Consider the following 18970-nt stretch of genomic DNA (forward strand, 5'->3'; position numbering starts at 1 on the left):
TACAGATCTATGTGGATTTATGGGTCACAATATGAATTGTAGATTAAATGCACTACAGTCTACTACAATGTGAAGCCCAGATGCTGTAATGCAAAACCACAGCATATCTGGCGACAATAAAACAGAAAAACAGTCAAATAAAACTAAATGATGTTCTGAATAAAAAACATGTAAACACACTCCTAGCTATGCACTTTGGTTCTTTTTTTTTTTTTTTTGTTCCTTTGAAAACACAAGATTATTTCCATAATCTGATAGCCTTTCTTGATAGATTAAGATGGATATGATCATTGCTGCCAGATGTTGACGTGATATAATACTGGATAAATATCTATTTTAAAAGAAAAAAAGGCTATGAAGGGCATTAAACGCAATTTGCTTCTGTCGAATATTGCAAAAACCTGTGTGTGTGTATATATATATATATATATATATATATATATATATATATATATATATATATATATATATATATATATATATATATATATATATATATATACATATATATATATATATACATACATACATTAGTGGTGTCCAGCCTAGGAGAAACGTATTCACCCTTTATTCAAATATTATTAACATTTGTTAAAGATTTTCCAAGCATATTTTGTAGTTGTGCTTGGAGTCACTTGTTTTACTTGTGTTAATGCAATGAAACATAATTTTTGGCCAGACTGTCATAAAAAGAACACATGCAAAACAAGAGAGAACCAACAAAATATTAATAACTAATAATGTTGTAGTAAATGTATGCTTTTTCTTGTTTGCCGTTTTTGCCAAATACATTTGTCAGATAAATACTTTAACCAAGGCAAATCTTATTTAAAAATTATAAAATGTAATTAATATATATATATTGTGTGAACAATACCGAAGCAATAGCTCACCCAAAAAAGCAAATTCTGTCATCAACTTGTCCATATTTTTATCCAAACCAAAAGGCTTTTTGTTTTCTTTAAAATTAGATGAATGAGGGTTGAAAGGATGGGGACAAAAAAAAAGTGCAAAAAAAATAGCCACTGAACTCATTGTCGTCTATTTTTTGCCTAATGAGAAGGTCTATATCTCAGGTTTGAGCGCCCATAAACATAATTAAATTTTCAAATGTTTGGAATAATCCCTGTAATTTTTATGAATTAATTTTTAATGCAACTGTATTATTCCATAATGGAGAATGTTTGAGACTGTTTTTTCTATGCTTGGTTTCAGGAATATTTCTGTTTGTGTGCAGGTCACTGGATCTTACCGGACCTTTGCTCCTGGGTGGAGTTCCAAACCTCCCTGAGGATTTTCCCATACAGAACCGAGACTTTGTGGGTTGCATTAGGAACCTGACTGTTGACAGCAAGCCCATAGACATGGCTGGCTTCATTGCCAACAATGGCACCTCAGCAGGTTAGAAACTATATAACAAGGGTTCATATCATGACAAATCATATCTACGGTACTTAGATTTTTTTTTTGTACATTTAAGAGTACTATAAAACAAACTCAAAACTTCTTCCTCAACTCTCCAAAAATTTAACGTTAGAAAAATGACAAAAAAAAGTGCATATGACCTCTTTATTTTTATTTTTTTTACAACACTTTTTTTTTAAAGAATGTTTTTCTTTAGCTTTTCTAAAGTGGTCCATTAAGTTGTCAAACTCCAACCCTTAATATTTAAAGTGCATTTTCCCTTTCTATTCAGGTTGTGCAGCAAAACATGACTTCTGTAGCCAGATTGTTTGTCACAATGGAGGCGTATGTGTGAATAGATGGAACACCCACACCTGTAACTGCCCATTAGGCTATGGAGGAAAGAATTGTGAACATGGTAAGATAATCCTCTCTTTACTAGTCTTTTCTATATATCATTCTTCAGACTTGATTTTGCTTAATGGACACAAACACACAGACACGCCTCCCATCTTTTGCCTGGATTTGCCCTTCGCCTTTATAACATACCAATGTGTACACAAATCCAGTGACTCATACCTATCTATCTATCTATCTATCTATCTATCTATCTATCTATCTATCTATCTATCTATCTATCTATCTATCTATCTATCTATCTATCTATCTATCTATCTATCTATCTATCTATCTATCTATCTATCTATCTATCTATCTATCTATCTATCTATCTATCTATCTATCTATCTATCTATCTATCTATCTATCTATCTATCTATCTATCTATCTATCTATCTATCTATCTATCTATCTATCTATCTATCAATCTATTATGTCTGTCTATCTCTCTGTCTATCTGTCTATCTGTCTATCTATCTATCTATCTATCTATCTATCTATCTATCTATCTATCTATCTATCTATCTATCGTCTGTCTGTCTGTCTGTCTGTCTGTCTGTCTGTCTGTCTGTCTGTCTGTCTGTCTATCTATTGTCTGTCTGTCTGTCTGTCTGTCTGTCTATCTATATCTATCTGTCTGTCTATATCTATCTATCTATCAGTCTGTCTCTCTGTCTATTTGTCTGTCCATCTATCCTTCTCTCCATCTATTCATTCAAGTTTTTTACATTGTAAACCCATTTGAGTAAGTGCATTATAATCACAAAGAGTCCCCCTTAACAACGAATGAATATTTGAAAGCGAATGGGGTTGCAAATGGCTTAACATTTTCAGTGAGCTTAGTTTGACCTAATTTCTTGGAAGGAAACCCGGTTGAACCCGCATTTTCTATTTATTTTTGCTTATCAATTGGATGGAGGGATCACACCATGTAATGAGCCTTCAAAAGAACATAAAAGTCATAATACCGCCAATGGAAGTAGATCTAAATCCCTCATGTCACCCCAAACCTGAATCACTTTCTTTCTTCTGTGGAACACGAAAGCAGATGTTTTGAAGAACAACCAGGCGACTCTTTAACACACAATGAAAGAGATCAGGGGCTCTCAAACTCCATAAAGGACACTGAAAATCTTCTTCCCCGCTGTAGGTCTAAAATCTCAATTGAGGAAAACTGAAGAGAAGGCCCAAATATGAGTATCACTAATATTATTGTCACACTCCCAGGGTTGGGTCTATGATATACTACTTTTATTTCCATAAGTTCAGCCCTCACATAGAGAAAGTAAAATATTTGCCCTGAGGAAACTGGTATGAAAGAACGTTTCACATTCCTGATTAAGAAATCTCCTGAATGACTGGGAAACATTCCTCCCTGAATGATAGTTATTATTTGTGCTTCAGGACAGGAGGGAATGTCTGAGCGTTTCCCCAAGTGTGTGTTTGTTTAATTGAACAGATTTCAGTTAATAAAACAACTTTGTCTAGTCTGGATGTCATCTAAACTGTTGTCTAATGTTCTTCTTTCCGCAGTTATGCCCGCCCCCCTGCAATTCGATGGCCACGCTCTGGTGTCATGGAGCGAGACCGATATTACCATTGCCATTCCCTGGTACGTGGGTCTTATGTTTCGCACCCGAAAAAGCACAGGCGTTCTGCTACAGGCCACTGCAGGAGAGTTTTCCAAGATTAATCTTATGGTGAGTATTGTGTTTCAGTAATCCACCATGTTCAATCTTGTTTCCCATGATATATCTGTTTTAATAAAGCAGATAAATCAGATAAATGCTCTCATCCTTGTTTGTCTTAAGTTTCTCAACTTCTTACTTTGTTTTCCAGGTGAGCAACAGACACCTTCGGTTCCAGGTGTTTCTGGGTGTTAGACGTGTGGCCCTCTTAGATTTTCCTCAGGTTTGCGTAGACAACGGTGAATGGCACCATGTGCTTGTCGAGCTCAAGAGTGGAAAAGATGGCAAAGACATCAAATATATGGCTCTCGTGTCTTTGGATTATGGCATGTTTCAGGTATATTATCTCGATATTTATTTATAGACCACCTAAGTCTGGTTCAAACACAAATTATGTTTATTCAACTATGGGAACATGGTGCTCTGTGGACATAGATAAATTAAATTCAAACTGTTCATACTCCCACTAGTTTTTTTAATTTGTCTATTCCCATTCTTCAACATTGGATATACATGCATTGTGTGGGAATTTTTGTCATTTTTGTTTCTAAAGAGTAATTCACTAATCATGTCCATCAAATCTTAAATTATTTAATTAGTTTGACCACTTTCTGTGGTGGAAAAGGTGGTGATGGTAATTATATTTTTAAAATTTTTTGGAACAGGGTTATTATACTTAACTAAAACTAAAACCATGAAAAAAAAACTTGGTACTTGAAATAAAATCAACCTTAACTGAAATAAAATGCAATACAAAAATATATATATATTTTTAATTTAATCTAATTTCCAAAGCAGCATTTCTCATTATCATTTAGATTCACATGATGTACTATTATAACTTCAACTTTTTTTAACAGTAACTAATAAAAATGACAAAAAACTATATAAATTACTAAAATGATAACTAAAATGAAAATGAAAAAAAATTATAATAATAAAAATACTAAATAACTACATACAAAAAACTATAATAGTATCTCAATGACACTAAAAACATTATTTTGGAATAAAACAACTTTTAATTGTATTAAATACTAAATACAAGCAATAATATAATATTTTCACACACTTTACATTAATTTGACAAATTATTATAAATGATGCACCCTAACAAAATGACAAAAAAAATCATGCATAGAAAATATTGCACACACAACTCTTAGTTTGTGTATATAAAGGAAGTTCATGCTATGAAGAACTATGTTTGAATAAAAATGCTTTTGTGTATTTTATTATTTGTTATTATATTTTTATGATATATTTTCTATGCATTTGCTGCAAATGTAAGTGATGAAAGAATGGGATTGTTTTTTAATGTGACCTTCACAATACAAATAAGAAAGGGAAAAAAGTGTGAAATCAAATCACCTTAAATGAGTGTCTCTAGTTGAAGAAACACCAATAAAGGCATGTGGTTGGAGCTCTGTTTGCATGAGTTTAAGATATGTATGATATTGTTTTGATGTATAGAGGACAGTGGAGATCGGTAATGAGCTGCCCGGGCTTAAACTGAGGAACTTGTTTATCGGTGGACTGCTTAAGAAAGACGGCACTGTGCAGGGAGGATTTACTGGCTGCATGCAGGTAAATCTCACATACAAGACACATTTACATTGTTTAAAGGTGTGTATTGTCTTATTTATATGGTTATTATATGTGGTTATCTCAAAGGGTCTGCGAATGGGTGAGACCTCCACCAACAGTGCCAACATTAACATGCGACATGCGACACGAGTCCGGGCTAAAGACGGATGTAACGTACCTGATGCCTGTCTATCCAACCTGTGTCCAACACACAGCCACTGCAGAGACAACTGGGCGTCTCACACGTGTGTCTGTGAGCCAGGTAACACCAACAGTGCTACAAAGGGACTAAAATATGTTTTAGAGTAGTCATATAGTCGGGTCTGAAAGGTTGAGACCACATTTAATTTGGAATTAAATTCTCTCAGTTTATCATTACAGCAAAAGGAAGACATACACTATTTTGCCAAAAGTTTTGGGACGCCTGCCTTTACATGCACATGAACTTTAATGACATCCCATTCTTAATTCGTAGGGTTTAATATGGAGTTGGCCCGTTCTTTGCCGCTAAAACAGCTTCAACTCTCCTGGGAAGTTTTTCCACAAGGTTTAGGAGTGTGTTTATGGGAATTTTTGACCATTCTTCTTGAAGCGCATTTGTGAGGTCAGCCACTGATGTTGGACGAAAAGGCCTGGCTCGCAGTCTCTGCTCTAATTCATCCCAAAGCTGTTCTATCGGGTTGAGGTCAGGACTCTGTGCATACCCGATAGAACACCTTTGGGATGAATTAGAGCAGAGACCTCACAAATGCGCTTCTAGAAGAATGGTCAAAAATTCTTTAAGTTCCTCCACACCAAACTCGCTCACCCATGTCTTTATGGACCTTGCTTTGTGCACTGGTGTGCAGTCATGTTGGAACAGGAAGGGGCCATCCCCAAGTTGGGAGCATGAAATTGTCCAAAATGTATTGGTATGCTGAAGCATTAAGAGTTCCTTTCACTGGAACTAAAGGGCCAAGTCCAACCCCTGAAAAACAACCCCCACACCATAATCCCCCCTCCACCAAACTTTACACTTGGCACAATGCAGTCAGGCAAGTACTGTTCTCCTGACAACCGCCAAACCCAGACTCATCCATCGGATTGCCAGACAGAGAAGCGTGATTCGTCACTCCAGAGAACAGCTCTAGAGTCCAGTCGTGGCGTGCTTTACACCACTGCATCTGACGCTTTGCATTGCACTTGGTGATGTAAGGCTTGGATGCAGCTACTCGGCCATGGAAACCCATTCCATGAAGCTCTCTACGCACTGTTCTTGAGCTAATCTGAAGGCCACACGAAGTTTGGTAGTTTATAGTTTGTAGCTATTGACTCGCACTGTGCACCTCAACATGCGCTGACCCCGCTCTGTGATTTTACGTGGCCTACCACTTCGTGGCTGAGTTGCTGTTGTTCCACTTTGTTATAATACCACTAAAAGTTGACCGTAGAATATTTAGTAGTAAGCAAACGTCCCGAATGGACTTATTGCACAGGTGGCAACCTGTCACGGTACCATGCTTGAATTCACTGAGCTCCTGAGAGCGACCCATTCTTTCACAAATGTTTGTAGAAGCGTCTGCATGCCTAGTGCTTGATTTTATATCCATGGAAGTGATTGGAACACCTGAATTCAAGGATTTGTCCCAATACTTTTAGCAATATAGTGTACATAAGATATTCCTAAATTCATGTACATTTTTAATTAGACTTTTATAGCCTTGTGTATATAAGTTAAGATTTGAGTGTCTAGTTTTATGAATCTGACACAGACCCATTTTCTCAGTCTTTCTCTCTTTTCCTTTCCCCAGGTCACTTCGGCAGGGACTGTGTGGATGCGTGCCTATTGAACCCCTGCGAACACACTTCCTCCTGTGTTCGTAGGCCCAGCACCAAACATGGCTACAGCTGCGAGTGTGGACACAATTACTACGGCCAATACTGTGAGCACAAGTGAGTATCTCTCCTTCTCTTTGGTTCATTCATTCATTCCTTGCTTATGGTTTAGGGCTCAAAACAAATCCCTAACCCTAAAAAATTGCATGTAACTTGTTTGTCGGACATGAATGATGTCTCAAATTATGCATGTTATTAAGCAGACGTGTGCTAGTACTTTTATAAATGATCAGATGTACCAATTTTGTCTGATTGATGATAAAAAGGGGTCCTGTTAGTATTTGAATATACTGTATGGTTCACCCAAAAATGAAATTTGTATAATCATTTATTCACCCTCATATTATTCCAAACCTGTATGACTTTCTTTCTTCTGTGGGAAGTGGAATATAAAAGATATTTTGAAGAATGTTTCAACTGTTTTTGTCCATACAATATAAGTCAGTGGGGTTTAAAACAACATTGAACCCCATTGACTTTCATTGCACGGACAAAAAAAATAAAAACACTGGGACATTGTTTAAAATATCTTTGTTTGTGTTCTGCAGAAAAAGGAATGTCATGCAGGCTTGGAAATAATTGCAGAACATTAATTTTGGGTGAACTATCCCTTTAATGTTTAGATTTGGTTAGGATTAAGAAAATCGGTGGACTTTTAGTTAAAGCTCGGTACATGCTTTAACACGCTGACTGACAACAGCTTTATTGTCTGATGGTCTGTTTCATGAACTGCCAAGGTTTTATAAGTGGCGAAAGCTGTGATAGCAGATGCTGTCAGTATTTGTGATGGTATTGTTATGATGATCCTTTAAATCTGGTCTTTCCTTTAATTCTGGTAATTCCACATGTCCTTGACGCCCACACTGTAACGCTTTTATTTGTAATGCACTAAAGTAAAGTAAAACTCCAACTGCTGGAATAATCCAGTACCTGGTGAGTCTTTTATCCATTAAAGATAAACTGTTCTTTAGCAGAATCTTTTTTTTTTTTAAGAATCAGAGTTTTGAAAAAGTTAATTTTAACTTTTTCTTTTATCAAAGTCTTTTTATTGTCATATCCTCTATCCCTCTGCATCATTATTTTCACATCATTTTATACACATTCTTAATCATTCTTAAAAACTCCACACAAAAAAAAATAGATAAAAGAATTTCCTTGAGAGGAGAAAAGAGACTAAAATAATAGGATCAAATATGTTCAAAATGATTTTGTTTCTGTTCCTTTCTTTAACCATGAAAATATTCTCTTTTAAATGATCACAAAGGAAGCGAGCTTAGAATGATGTATTGCTTTCACACAAGCAATTTTGTGTTTGCCTCGCAGTCAGAATCCACTGCTTTGATTTTACAGCGAAATTGCATGTCCAATTTCAAAGCAAATTCTTTTTTCCCCACTCTTCCAATCAGTCTCATCCCCAATTTATGCTGTTTTGAGTCTCATTCGGTATAGTTTGTAGTTTAAACTGCACTATTGCATTATTTTATTTTTCTCTGTCTTCTTTTTCACTCTTACTTTGACATGTGCGCACACACACAGAGGAGATCAACCTTGTGCCCACGGCTGGTGGGGATACCCGACCTGTGGGCCCTGTAACTGCGATGTCAGCAAAGGCTTCAAAAGGGACTGTAATAAAACCACAGGAGAGTGTAGCTGCAAGGTAAGCTGCAAGTGATCGCATGCTCCAGATTTTCAATATAATGCGCAGGAACTGAAGGGAAACCACTGACTTCTAGTTTTTGTACAACAATATGAATATAAACTGGACCATGTGGCTTTTATTGTATTAAGCAGACTATGTACAAAATTTTGGAATCTGTAAGATTTTTTGTTTTATACTCACCAAGGCTGCATAATACAGTAAAAACAGTAATACTGTGAAATATTATTACAATTTAAAATAGCTGTTTTCAATTTTATTATATTTTCTCATTTAATTTATTCCTGTGATGCAAAACAGAATTTTCAGCATCATTACTCCAGTCTTCATTGTCACATGATTCTTCAGAAATCATTATAATATGTTGATTTGCTACAAAAGAAACATTTCAATGTTGAAAACAGCTTAATATTTTTTTTGTTCAAAAGAACAGAATTTATTTGAAATACAAATCTGTTGTAACATTTAACGGTGTGTTCACACAGTTCAGTTTGCTTGGTTTGTTTGGTCTGCTTAGCATTCACATGGGCATTTTAACACAGAACCGAACCTAAAGACATAGGGATATGTTCACAACCTGATTGGTTGGCTTTTATAACGTATATTTTGAGATGGGAATTGCCGAACATCCAAAACAATGCTGTGTGCTGGGCTAAATGCACTCGTTGTATGTGTGTAGCCTGAATTTCATGGTATTTTGACTAGATGAGAACTCGTGAAGAGCTTATGAAATGTGTGAAAGAGTCAAAACAGCGACAGGAATCCCTTGGTCACACACACAAACAAAGATCTGCTGCGAGAGAGACACGGAGACACGGTTCTGATGCCTGTATCGAACTGTGATGGGTAACATTGCGGCTATGATGAGAAAAAACTGGGCATTCTGTCCTTTGTAGGGTCGCATCTTGTGACATCAGGTCCTGTTTGCATTGTTTTGGTCCGTGATGCATTTATATTTAATTTGATTTGCATAGTATGTTTAGAAGTGGACCGAGACCGCTGAAAAGATGGGTCTCGGTCCACTTCTAAACATACTATGCAAATCAAATTAAATATAAATGCATCACGGACCAAAACAATGCACCAACGCTTGTTTGGTGCGCTCCAGGGTTCGGATGGCATTTATTCAAATAAACCGCACTAACAGAGCAATCTCACTGGGGTTAAATGGACCAAACATGCCAAGTTTGAACACTCTCTAAATGTCTTTAATGTCACTTTTGATCAATTTAATACATTCTTGCTGAATAAAAGTATTAACTTCTTTTAAAAAAAAAGTATCTTAGTGTACATTATTATACTTTGATCTCAGGTCCATGCTCACAAGATACTTTCCTCCTCAATGTTTCAGGACAATTACTTTCGCCATCTTGGTGGGGACACTTGCTACCCGTGCGATTGTTTTCACCTTGGAGCGCATTCGCGGACATGTGATCCTGTAACGGGCCAGTGTGCCTGTAAGATGGGTGTGGTGGGCCGTCAGTGCAACCGCTGTGACAACCCCTTCGCAGAGGTGACAGTCGGGGGATGTGTGGGTATGTGTGCTGTCACCTGAACAGGGTAGTAGTCAAAACTGGTTACAAAATGCTTGACAATGTCACGGATAATTGAATAAATATGAAAGCTGTTTACGCTTTTAGCTTACATATGCATGCACAGTATGATGAAATGTAAGTGTAATACACTCTAATCATAAGCAGTCGGCATGAAGTACCTGGTCCTGTACTGACTGTGGGATTTATTGGAGCAGAAATAATAGGCATTTGTGGCACCTTAAAGGGATAGTTCACCCAAAAATGAAAGTTCTGTCATCATTTACTCAACCTTAAGTTGTTCCAAACCTATATGAATATGAAAAAATATCTTCTTTTGTGTTCAGCAGAAGAAAGAAACTCATACAGGTTTGGAACACCTTAAGGGTGTTTCAATTTTGGGTGAACTATCCCTTTAAAAATCCTTATCATTAACACATAACCTTGTTAGTGACACTAAATGGCATCTGTTTTGCCATATTGTCCTTTCTCTCTCACACTCACACTCACATTTTTTTGTTATCTAGTGGTTTATGACGGTTGTCCTAAAGCGTTTGAAGGCAGTATCTGGTGGCCCCATACCACGTTTGGTGGCCCTGCAGCCACAAACTGCCCCAAAGGATCCAGCGGTGAGTCTAGATTATTTATACTGTCCTTAACTAAATCAAGAAGTTACATAAACAATCAAAAGTTTGGACACACTTCAATGAATCTGAAACTTTTGATTTTTGTAGAGAACTACAGTTATATTTAAATAATTTACTGTATATAATTTAAGATATAATTGTGTTTATAAGTTAAATTACAAAAGTAAAATATTTGTTAAAAATATATTATATATTTCATTTAAAATGTTTTAATTATTTTCTATAAAAAAATAAATAGATAGTTTTGGTTGATACATAAATCCCATACTTTCATTTGTGTTATTTATTTATTAATTTGAATGATTTTACTATAATTTGGAAAATAGTATTTACAATAACGAAGAAGATGTCTGCAAACTTTTGACTGGTTGTATATGTAAGAATTTTCATAATTTTATTTATTTATTGTTGAACGATTTATCGATATATCTTTGATATGTTGTTTGACAGGCACAGCTATCCGACATTGCAGCGATGATAAAGGTTGGCTTCCACCTGAGCTCTTCAACTGCACTTCCCTCAGCTTCTCAAAGCTAAAGAAAGAGGTTTGTGACTCTTTTGTCGGTTAATTCAAGCTGGAATTGTAGTACTAAATTATGGACTGGAATATTAAACATTCTACGACAGCTTCCACAATCCTAGAAGTGACCAGTGTTTCCTCTTTCATTTGTAACTTAGAGTGAGGATCTTCATGCTAATGCTTCTCGAATGGATGGAGAAAGATCAAGAAGCCTTGCGGGGGCGCTGTACACCGCCACCAACCACACGGATAATCTCTTTGGAAATGATGTGAGGACTGCCTACCATCTGCTGGCCAGTGTGTTAGAGCATGAGAGTCTGCAGCAGGGCTTTGAGCTCACCGCCACTCATGATACCGATTTCCACAAGGTATAGACCTCGAAGCCTTCACACACACTTCCAGAATTTCACAGTATCTTTCAGCGTCTTCAAATTCTAGCTCAATCTAATGGGTTCTGCACCTCAGAGTCCTTAATTTATAAGCTCAATTTTTAAAGATAACTTTATTGGAAGCAGATCTTAATAGCTTAAGTTGGTCAAGATGGTTTTTGGAACATTGTAACTGATTTGTTGCTGGTCAAAAGTGACTTACTCAAAATGTTTTAACCAAGATTGGTGGTTGGACCATCTAATGACCATAAATTACCAGCTTTTACTAGTTAGAAGGCATTTAAAACCACTCAAATTGAATATTTGAATTGTATGTCTATATTTTTATTAATTCATGGAGGGTGGTTATTATCCAGTATTAATGGACATTACTCTTGTTTGTTGTGGTAGAACATTATTAAAGCTGGAAGTGCCATTCTTGACCCAGTCAACAAGGAGCACTGGGAGAAGATACAGCGCTCTGATGGTGGGACGGCACTTCTGCTGCACCATTTTGAGGAGTACGCCAACACTTTGGTACAGAACGTGAGGAAGACCTACCTGAGACCCTTCACCATCGTCACTGACAACATGAGTTAGTATTGCGTTCTTGATCCTGTATCTCTGCTCTGCTTAATTTGATACATTTTTAATATTTACCATTTTTCTACACATTCAAGTTGTTGCTTTAGATTACCTGGACTCCACCGCAAACCAAGACAAGCTTCCTCGCTTTCAGGAGGTTAAGGAGGTGTTCTCAAAAGAGCTGGAGTCATCTGTCCTGTTCCCAAACCTGATTTCCATGCCGAAAAAGAGCAAAGGTTCTCACTTCGAAACGTATTTATTCCCCAGTTTCTCAGACAGGGCTTACATCTAGTCCCAGACGAAAATGCATGTTTGAGCTGTTTTGACTGCAAGCAACTTGCACTGACACATCTTAAAATACGTTCGAAGGCACGTATTATAAAAGATACTTAAATACCCTAATTGAACTAAGGCCTAATCCTGGCTTAATCTAAGCCCTGTCTGTGAAACCAGGCCTATGGTTATAAGTGATAGTCATGGAAATGATCTAAACTTTCTTATGTTGTATTACACTATAGATGCTTTTACAACAGAGCCTCCAGCCCAGATTGCACCAACTGAGTCTTTCATCAGCGAGGTTGGATCAGATATTGTTGATCTTACACCGTCCATTAAGAAAAGACGTCATGCAGAACAACTCGATCCACCCACTGTAGTCATGGTGATGATCTACAGGTCTCTGGGTCGGCTCCTTCCGGAGTGTTACGATCCGGACCGCCGCAGTCTTAGGTAGAACTTCATACAAACATCAGGTTTTTCTTGACCAGGACATGCAATGCTATCATATAACAATTCTTGTTGATGTGCTAGCTGATAACTGTTTTCATTCTGATAATTAGCCAATATTAAAATTCTCTTTTTGTTTAAATAGATTAAAAATAAAACACTAAAAACTTAAATCAATCATTTTAAATGCGACTAGTGAGATTAGACATTATAATGTACAGTATGTAAAATGGATTTTCATTTTAAGATTTGCTAAAGATTATATTCAGTGTTATAAAATTCTTCGTGTTTTAAAGATTACCTTTAAGTGAGTGTTAAAAGATGGTAAATGTAATTTGAATGAAAAAAAAAGGAAATGAACATTAACAATTAAATATCAAATATGTATGGAAGCCTGTGTTCCACCACATAGGAAAAAAACAATAATTAATTATATCATAAATAGTCACAATTTAGAGATAAAAAGTTGTATTAGTTTTGTATTGTACTAATTCATAAGATACACAAATCAAGGTTAAGATAAAACAGTTAAGTTAAAAATTGAAATTGTCTCATAATTGTGAGACAAGTCAAAATGACAGATAGTCAAAATTATGAGATAAGAAATCCAAATTATGACAAGTCATAATTATGACACAAAAGGTCAAAATTATGAGAAAAATGTTGAAATTATGCACTGTATTAAGTCATAATTGTGAGACAAGTCAAAATGACGAAAGTCAAAATTTTGAGATAAGAAATCCAAATTCATAATTATAACATAAAAGGCCATAATTATGAGATATAACGTTTAAATGATGTACTGTACTTAGTCCTAATTGTGAGATGTCCAAATTGTGACAGAAAGTCAAAATTATGAGATAAGAAATCCTAATTATGACAAGTCCTAATTATGAAACAAAAGGTTCAAATTATGAGAGAAAAAGTTGAAATTGTGAGTCAAAATTATAAGAAATCATAAGTATGACAAGTAATAATTGTGAGAGAAAAAGTCATAATTGTGACAAGTCAGAAAGAAAAAATTTTTTTGATATTTTTGTCATAATTTTTTTTCATAATTAATAAACCTTTTATCTCATAATTATTTCTTACAGTAGTATATACAATTTTTACTTTTTTATTTGTCATATATGGAAGCATATGGGTAGCAATATATTACATTTGCAATGCAATATGCAAAATGGCAATGCATTTCAGTATTTAAATTTACATTTTCCATACCATGTGTGCAACATTTGGAGCAAAATGATAATTCAAATTGAATAATATAACTTACATTTGCTATTTCCTACACTAGTTTTAACATATAATTTAAACATATATTTTAACGCTTTATAAGTTGCAAAATTGAAATGAAAATGTATTACAGAAATGATTAGATGTGTTTAACATGTTCAAGCTCAAATTGTAGCAAAATTATAATTTAAATGGTATTTTTCTTAATTACATTTACACTCACAGTTAAGATACTTGCGATTGCATTTTCATTAAATGTCCCGCAATGAATGTAGCAAAAGAAAAAAAGAATGTAGGTGTTGAAAACATGCCGCAGGCAGAGCTATTAGAGCGAGGCATTTACTGGCAGATGAAGCAAGTAGATAACCAATATGGAACCAATATAATGTGTGCATCAAGATATTGTTCATCTCAAATTTATTTGATATATTTCTTGCTGTAAATATATCTGGTGCTCTACACATCCCCAGACTGCCCACTCGTCCTGTCATCAACACACCTGTAGTGAGTGTGGTGGTCCATAGGGATGGAGAAGCCCTCCCCACACCCCTCCAAAGACCCATCACCCTGAACTTCAGGCTCCTGGAGACCCAAGAGAGGACAAAACCTGTATGCGTCTACTGGAACCACTCCATCCCGTGAGTCCTTAATGAATGAATAAATTAATACAAAATGTTAGGAAAGCTCTGCTTATGCTGTGATTGCAGAATACTTCATAATTTTGTATTTTTGTGTGTCTTTCCTGCTCTTATTTGATAGGGTTGCTGGTGGAGGCGCCTGGTCTTCTAAAGGCTGTGAGCTGGTCTTCAGGAACTCGACTCACATCAGCTGCCAGTGCAACCACGTGACCAGTTTTGCTGTCCTGATGGACATGTCCAAACGAGAGGTAGGACACAAACAGCTATTTTGATTTATATGAAATCGTGCTAGTATACAGCCAACTAACTCGTTTTTGAATGCTGTTATCTTACCTTAGCATGGTGATGTTCTTCCTCTGAAAGTGGTGACCTACACCACAGTGTCCGCCTCTCTGGTGGCCCTCCTCATCACCTTCCTCCTGCTGGCCATTCTTCGCAAGCTGCGCTCCAACCTACACAGCATCCACAAGAACCTGGTGGCCGCCATCTTCCTCTCTGAGCTCATCTTCCTCACTGGCATCAATCAGACCGACAGTCCGGTGAGCACCAGGCAGAGTTATATTATATATAATATCAATAACATCATTTTATTTGAATCATCTTGTTTCTGTGAGATACTAAACCTGTTTCTTGTCTGCTTTGTAGTTTGTGTGTACAGTTGTGGCCATTCTGCTACATTATTCGTACATGTGCGCATTTGCCTGGATGTTTGTGGAGGGGCTGCACATCTATCGCATGCTGACCGAGATGCGTAACATTAACCAGGGCCACATGCGCTTCTACTACGCCATTGGTTGGGGGATTCCTGCTGTTATCACTGGTATGATACTCAGGTGCTCATTAAAAATGTTTAGTATATGAAACCATCTCCCTAACATTTTGTTTTGAAGTTCTTTTGGATGGTTCAAGTGTTAAAGGTGCAGTAAGTGAAACGCTGTTGAAAGTGGATCGGTTGAAGCACCACAACGCATTTGTAGCCAATCAACAGTAGGGGGCGTGTCCACTTATGATGGGTGAAGAGAAAGAGTGAGCAAGAGGGAGATTTGAAGAAAGACTGTTGAAAGAGAGATGGCTGAGAGACATTACAAACGAGAAAAGGTCTGGAAAAAGAAGGGTTATTATGATCAGGCACGAGCTTTAGAACCCGCGTTAATATTATAAATGCTTTCCAGCACTGCAGAAACCTAAAGGCCCCGATATACTTCAAGTGAAATCGAAAAACGAATTGATGTGACGTCGTTCCGAAAAAAATCAGGCCGAAATAAATTTCAAGTAAAGTTCCCTTCCCTTCCATCGCCTTCCATGGAAAAGTGTTGAAAGTTGAAAGTGAAACTCAAGATGCGTACGTGACGTCATGACGAGCGGACCTGGTCGTGTTAGTCTTTCGATCGGCAGAGGCACTTTCAACACTTTTTCCATAAATTGAACACAGAAGGCGGTCGGCCGAAACTTTACTTTATAAAGTTTTAAATATGGATATTTTTCTTACACAAACGCATCGATTTGCTTCAGAAGGCCTTTATTAACACCCCGGAGCCACGTGGAGCACGTTATTTGACGGACAGATGCATTTTTTATGGACTTCAAAATCAAAACAACTATTACTGCTATAATTACGCTTGGATTAGCCTGGACTTTTGTAATATAACTCTGATTTTATTCGTCTGAAAGAAGAATGTCATATACACCTAGGATGACTTGAGGGTGAGTAAATCATGGGCTAATTTTCATTTTGGGGTGAACTATCCCTTTAAGTGGGAAGGCCTGAAAACTGACACCAAGGTTGCATTGTTTTTGCTCTCCACGTGAGTAACACTGGTTTTGCTGTTGTTGTAACGTCAGCAATAGTAACAGGACAGTTTTGAGTGTTGTTTGTCTGCAGCTGCTGTGCTGCTAGCAACTAACAACAAACTCTTGCTTTTACAGACTCTTGTGTACTGTTCATTTCTTGTTATTCGTCATCTTTGCTTTATTTTTCACGAAGCATTATTTTACTTTGCTTCAGCTATGATAAGGAGACATCCACTCTTGCATTGTGTGTTTGTGCATTTTGGGGGGCGGAGTAATGAAGTGAGGTGTGTGTTTGGGTTGATTTCAAATATCAACAGGGTTTCTCAGAAATCACTTACTCCGCCTAGACCCCCTAAACCCTGTAATTCACATCCTGATTGTACATTGTTGCTTATTATTTGTCTCTTGCCAGGTCTGGCTGTGGGTTTGGATCCTCAGGGTTATGGAAACCCTGACTTCTGCTGGCTCTCTGTCAATGACACTCTTATCTGGAGTATCACTGGACCAATCTCCGTAGTGGTGCTGGTCAGTTTAATCTTATTTAGCACAGTGGAAATTTTCGTTTCATTTTCTTCTCCAAACTTTGGTGTTTGGTTTTGACTAAATAATGAAAAACTATTTCTTAACAGATAAATGTAGTCCTTATTGTGCTGGCAGCCAAAGCCTCATTTGGACGGCGTCAGCGCACAGAAAAGCCAGGAGCAATGTAAGTTCAGTGAGAGTTTGGTCAAAAACTGAACAATACTGAAATACAGAAGGCCTGAAGACCTTTTTTTTTTACATTCTCCTTTGCTCTTGTGCAGCTCTGCTCTTCGAGTGGCCTTCCTCCTCCTGTTGCTCATCAGCGCCACCTGGCTGCTGGGTCTAATGGCAGTCAACAGTGATGTGCTTTCCTTCCACTATCTTTTTGCCACCCTCAGCTGCCTACAGGTACATATGGTCATGTGAATAACGTACACGGTTTGTCAGAACAGTGGGACTTCTTGTCAAAGTTTTTAGAATGCCTCAGTTGTATTTTTAGAAATATAGATTATATTCAGAGCCAAGGTAAAGTAAAAAATGCTGTATTGACACAATTGTCAGAATGTTTAGTAATTAAATAATAATACATACAGTACCATATATTTTTAATGATCTGAAAGGAGTCTCTTCTGCTCACCAAGGCTGCATTTATTTGATCAAAAGTACAGTAAAACAGTAATATTGTGAAATGTTATTGCAATTTAAAATAATGTTATCTGTTTTAAAATGTAAACATTTTTTTTGTGATGGCAAAGCTGAATTTTCAGCATCATTACTCCAGTCTTCAGTGTCACATGATCCTTCAAAAATCATTCTAATATGATGATTTGCTGCTCAAGAAACATTCATTATTATTATCAATGTTGAAAACAGTTGTGCTGCTTAATAAAAAAAATTGTGGAAACCACAATACACTACCATTCAAAGGTTTGGGTAATGTGTATTCCATTCAATATGTATATGTAATATGTATAAATAACATATTTTTTATATTATTATTATTTATATTGTTACAGAAGATTTCAATATTTCAAATAAATGCTGTTCTTTTTACTTTTCTATTCATCAAAGAATCGTGATACAAAAATGTATCATGGTTTCCACCAAAATATTAAGCATGCAAAATTGCTTTTCAATATTGATAAAAATAAGAACCATTATTAATAATTGAGCACCAATAATAATTGATAAAAATCAGCATTTTACTATGATTTCAGAAGGATCATGTGACATTGAAGACTGGACTAATGATGCTGAAACATCACAGAAATAAATTATATTTTGAATTTTATTTAAACAGAAAACAGCTATTTTAAAGTGAAATAATATTTCACAATATTACTGTTTTTCTGTATTTTTTATAAAATAAACAGCCTTGGTGAGTTTGAGAGACTTCTTTCAAAAACAAGGGTAAAAAGCTTAATGATTCCAAACTTTTGACCGATACGGTATATACAGGTACATATTTATGCATACATATAAATGGAATTGAATTGCTCTCTTAAACCAACAGATATGCTTGTGTATTATGACAAATTTCTATCTATGTAATTATTCAGTAATGAATTTTTCATTCCAGGGCATTTGCATCTTCTTTTTCCACTGTATTCTCAATAAAGACGTGAGAAGGAACCTGAAAAGTGTCTTTACAGGGAAGAAAGTACCAGCTGAAGATCCCAGTACAACACGGGCTACTTTACTCACAGTGAGTTTGACACATTAAAAAAAAGTTAATTAAAAATGTAACAATTCACACGCGGGTACAATTTATTTGGTGATGAAACGTTAACAGTGA

At 36.2% G+C, this 18970-nt stretch overlaps 1 protein-coding gene across 1 annotated transcript in view; it reads left to right on the top strand.

The window, feature by feature from the left end:
• Window positions 1-18970, top strand: part of celsr1b (cadherin EGF LAG seven-pass G-type receptor 1b) — a gene marked incomplete at its 5' end in the record, with an annotated part of 55445 nt that overhangs the window by 31335 nt on the left and 5140 nt on the right. The window contains 23 exons of the mRNA XM_079809184.1: window positions 1238-1401; window positions 1697-1822; window positions 3337-3503; window positions 3643-3828; window positions 4965-5078; window positions 5166-5340; window positions 6869-7010; window positions 8490-8610; window positions 9962-10145; window positions 10670-10771; window positions 11240-11334; window positions 11468-11677; window positions 12089-12272; window positions 12358-12498; window positions 12781-12991; window positions 14695-14862; window positions 14984-15110; window positions 15201-15401; window positions 15508-15682; window positions 17066-17178; window positions 17283-17359; window positions 17457-17583; window positions 18755-18880. Coding sequence (XP_079665310.1) covers window positions 1238-1401; window positions 1697-1822; window positions 3337-3503; window positions 3643-3828; window positions 4965-5078; window positions 5166-5340; window positions 6869-7010; window positions 8490-8610; window positions 9962-10145; window positions 10670-10771; window positions 11240-11334; window positions 11468-11677; window positions 12089-12272; window positions 12358-12498; window positions 12781-12991; window positions 14695-14862; window positions 14984-15110; window positions 15201-15401; window positions 15508-15682; window positions 17066-17178; window positions 17283-17359; window positions 17457-17583; window positions 18755-18880 — 3436 coding nt within the window. The remainder of the gene's footprint in view (window positions 1-1237; window positions 1402-1696; window positions 1823-3336; window positions 3504-3642; window positions 3829-4964; window positions 5079-5165; window positions 5341-6868; window positions 7011-8489; window positions 8611-9961; window positions 10146-10669; window positions 10772-11239; window positions 11335-11467; window positions 11678-12088; window positions 12273-12357; window positions 12499-12780; window positions 12992-14694; window positions 14863-14983; window positions 15111-15200; window positions 15402-15507; window positions 15683-17065; window positions 17179-17282; window positions 17360-17456; window positions 17584-18754; window positions 18881-18970) is intronic.

This window comes from Gobio gobio (assembly GCF_949357685.1).
Source record: "Gobio gobio genome assembly, chromosome: 25".
Classification (NCBI taxonomy): Eukaryota; Metazoa; Chordata; class Actinopteri; order Cypriniformes; family Gobionidae; genus Gobio; species Gobio gobio.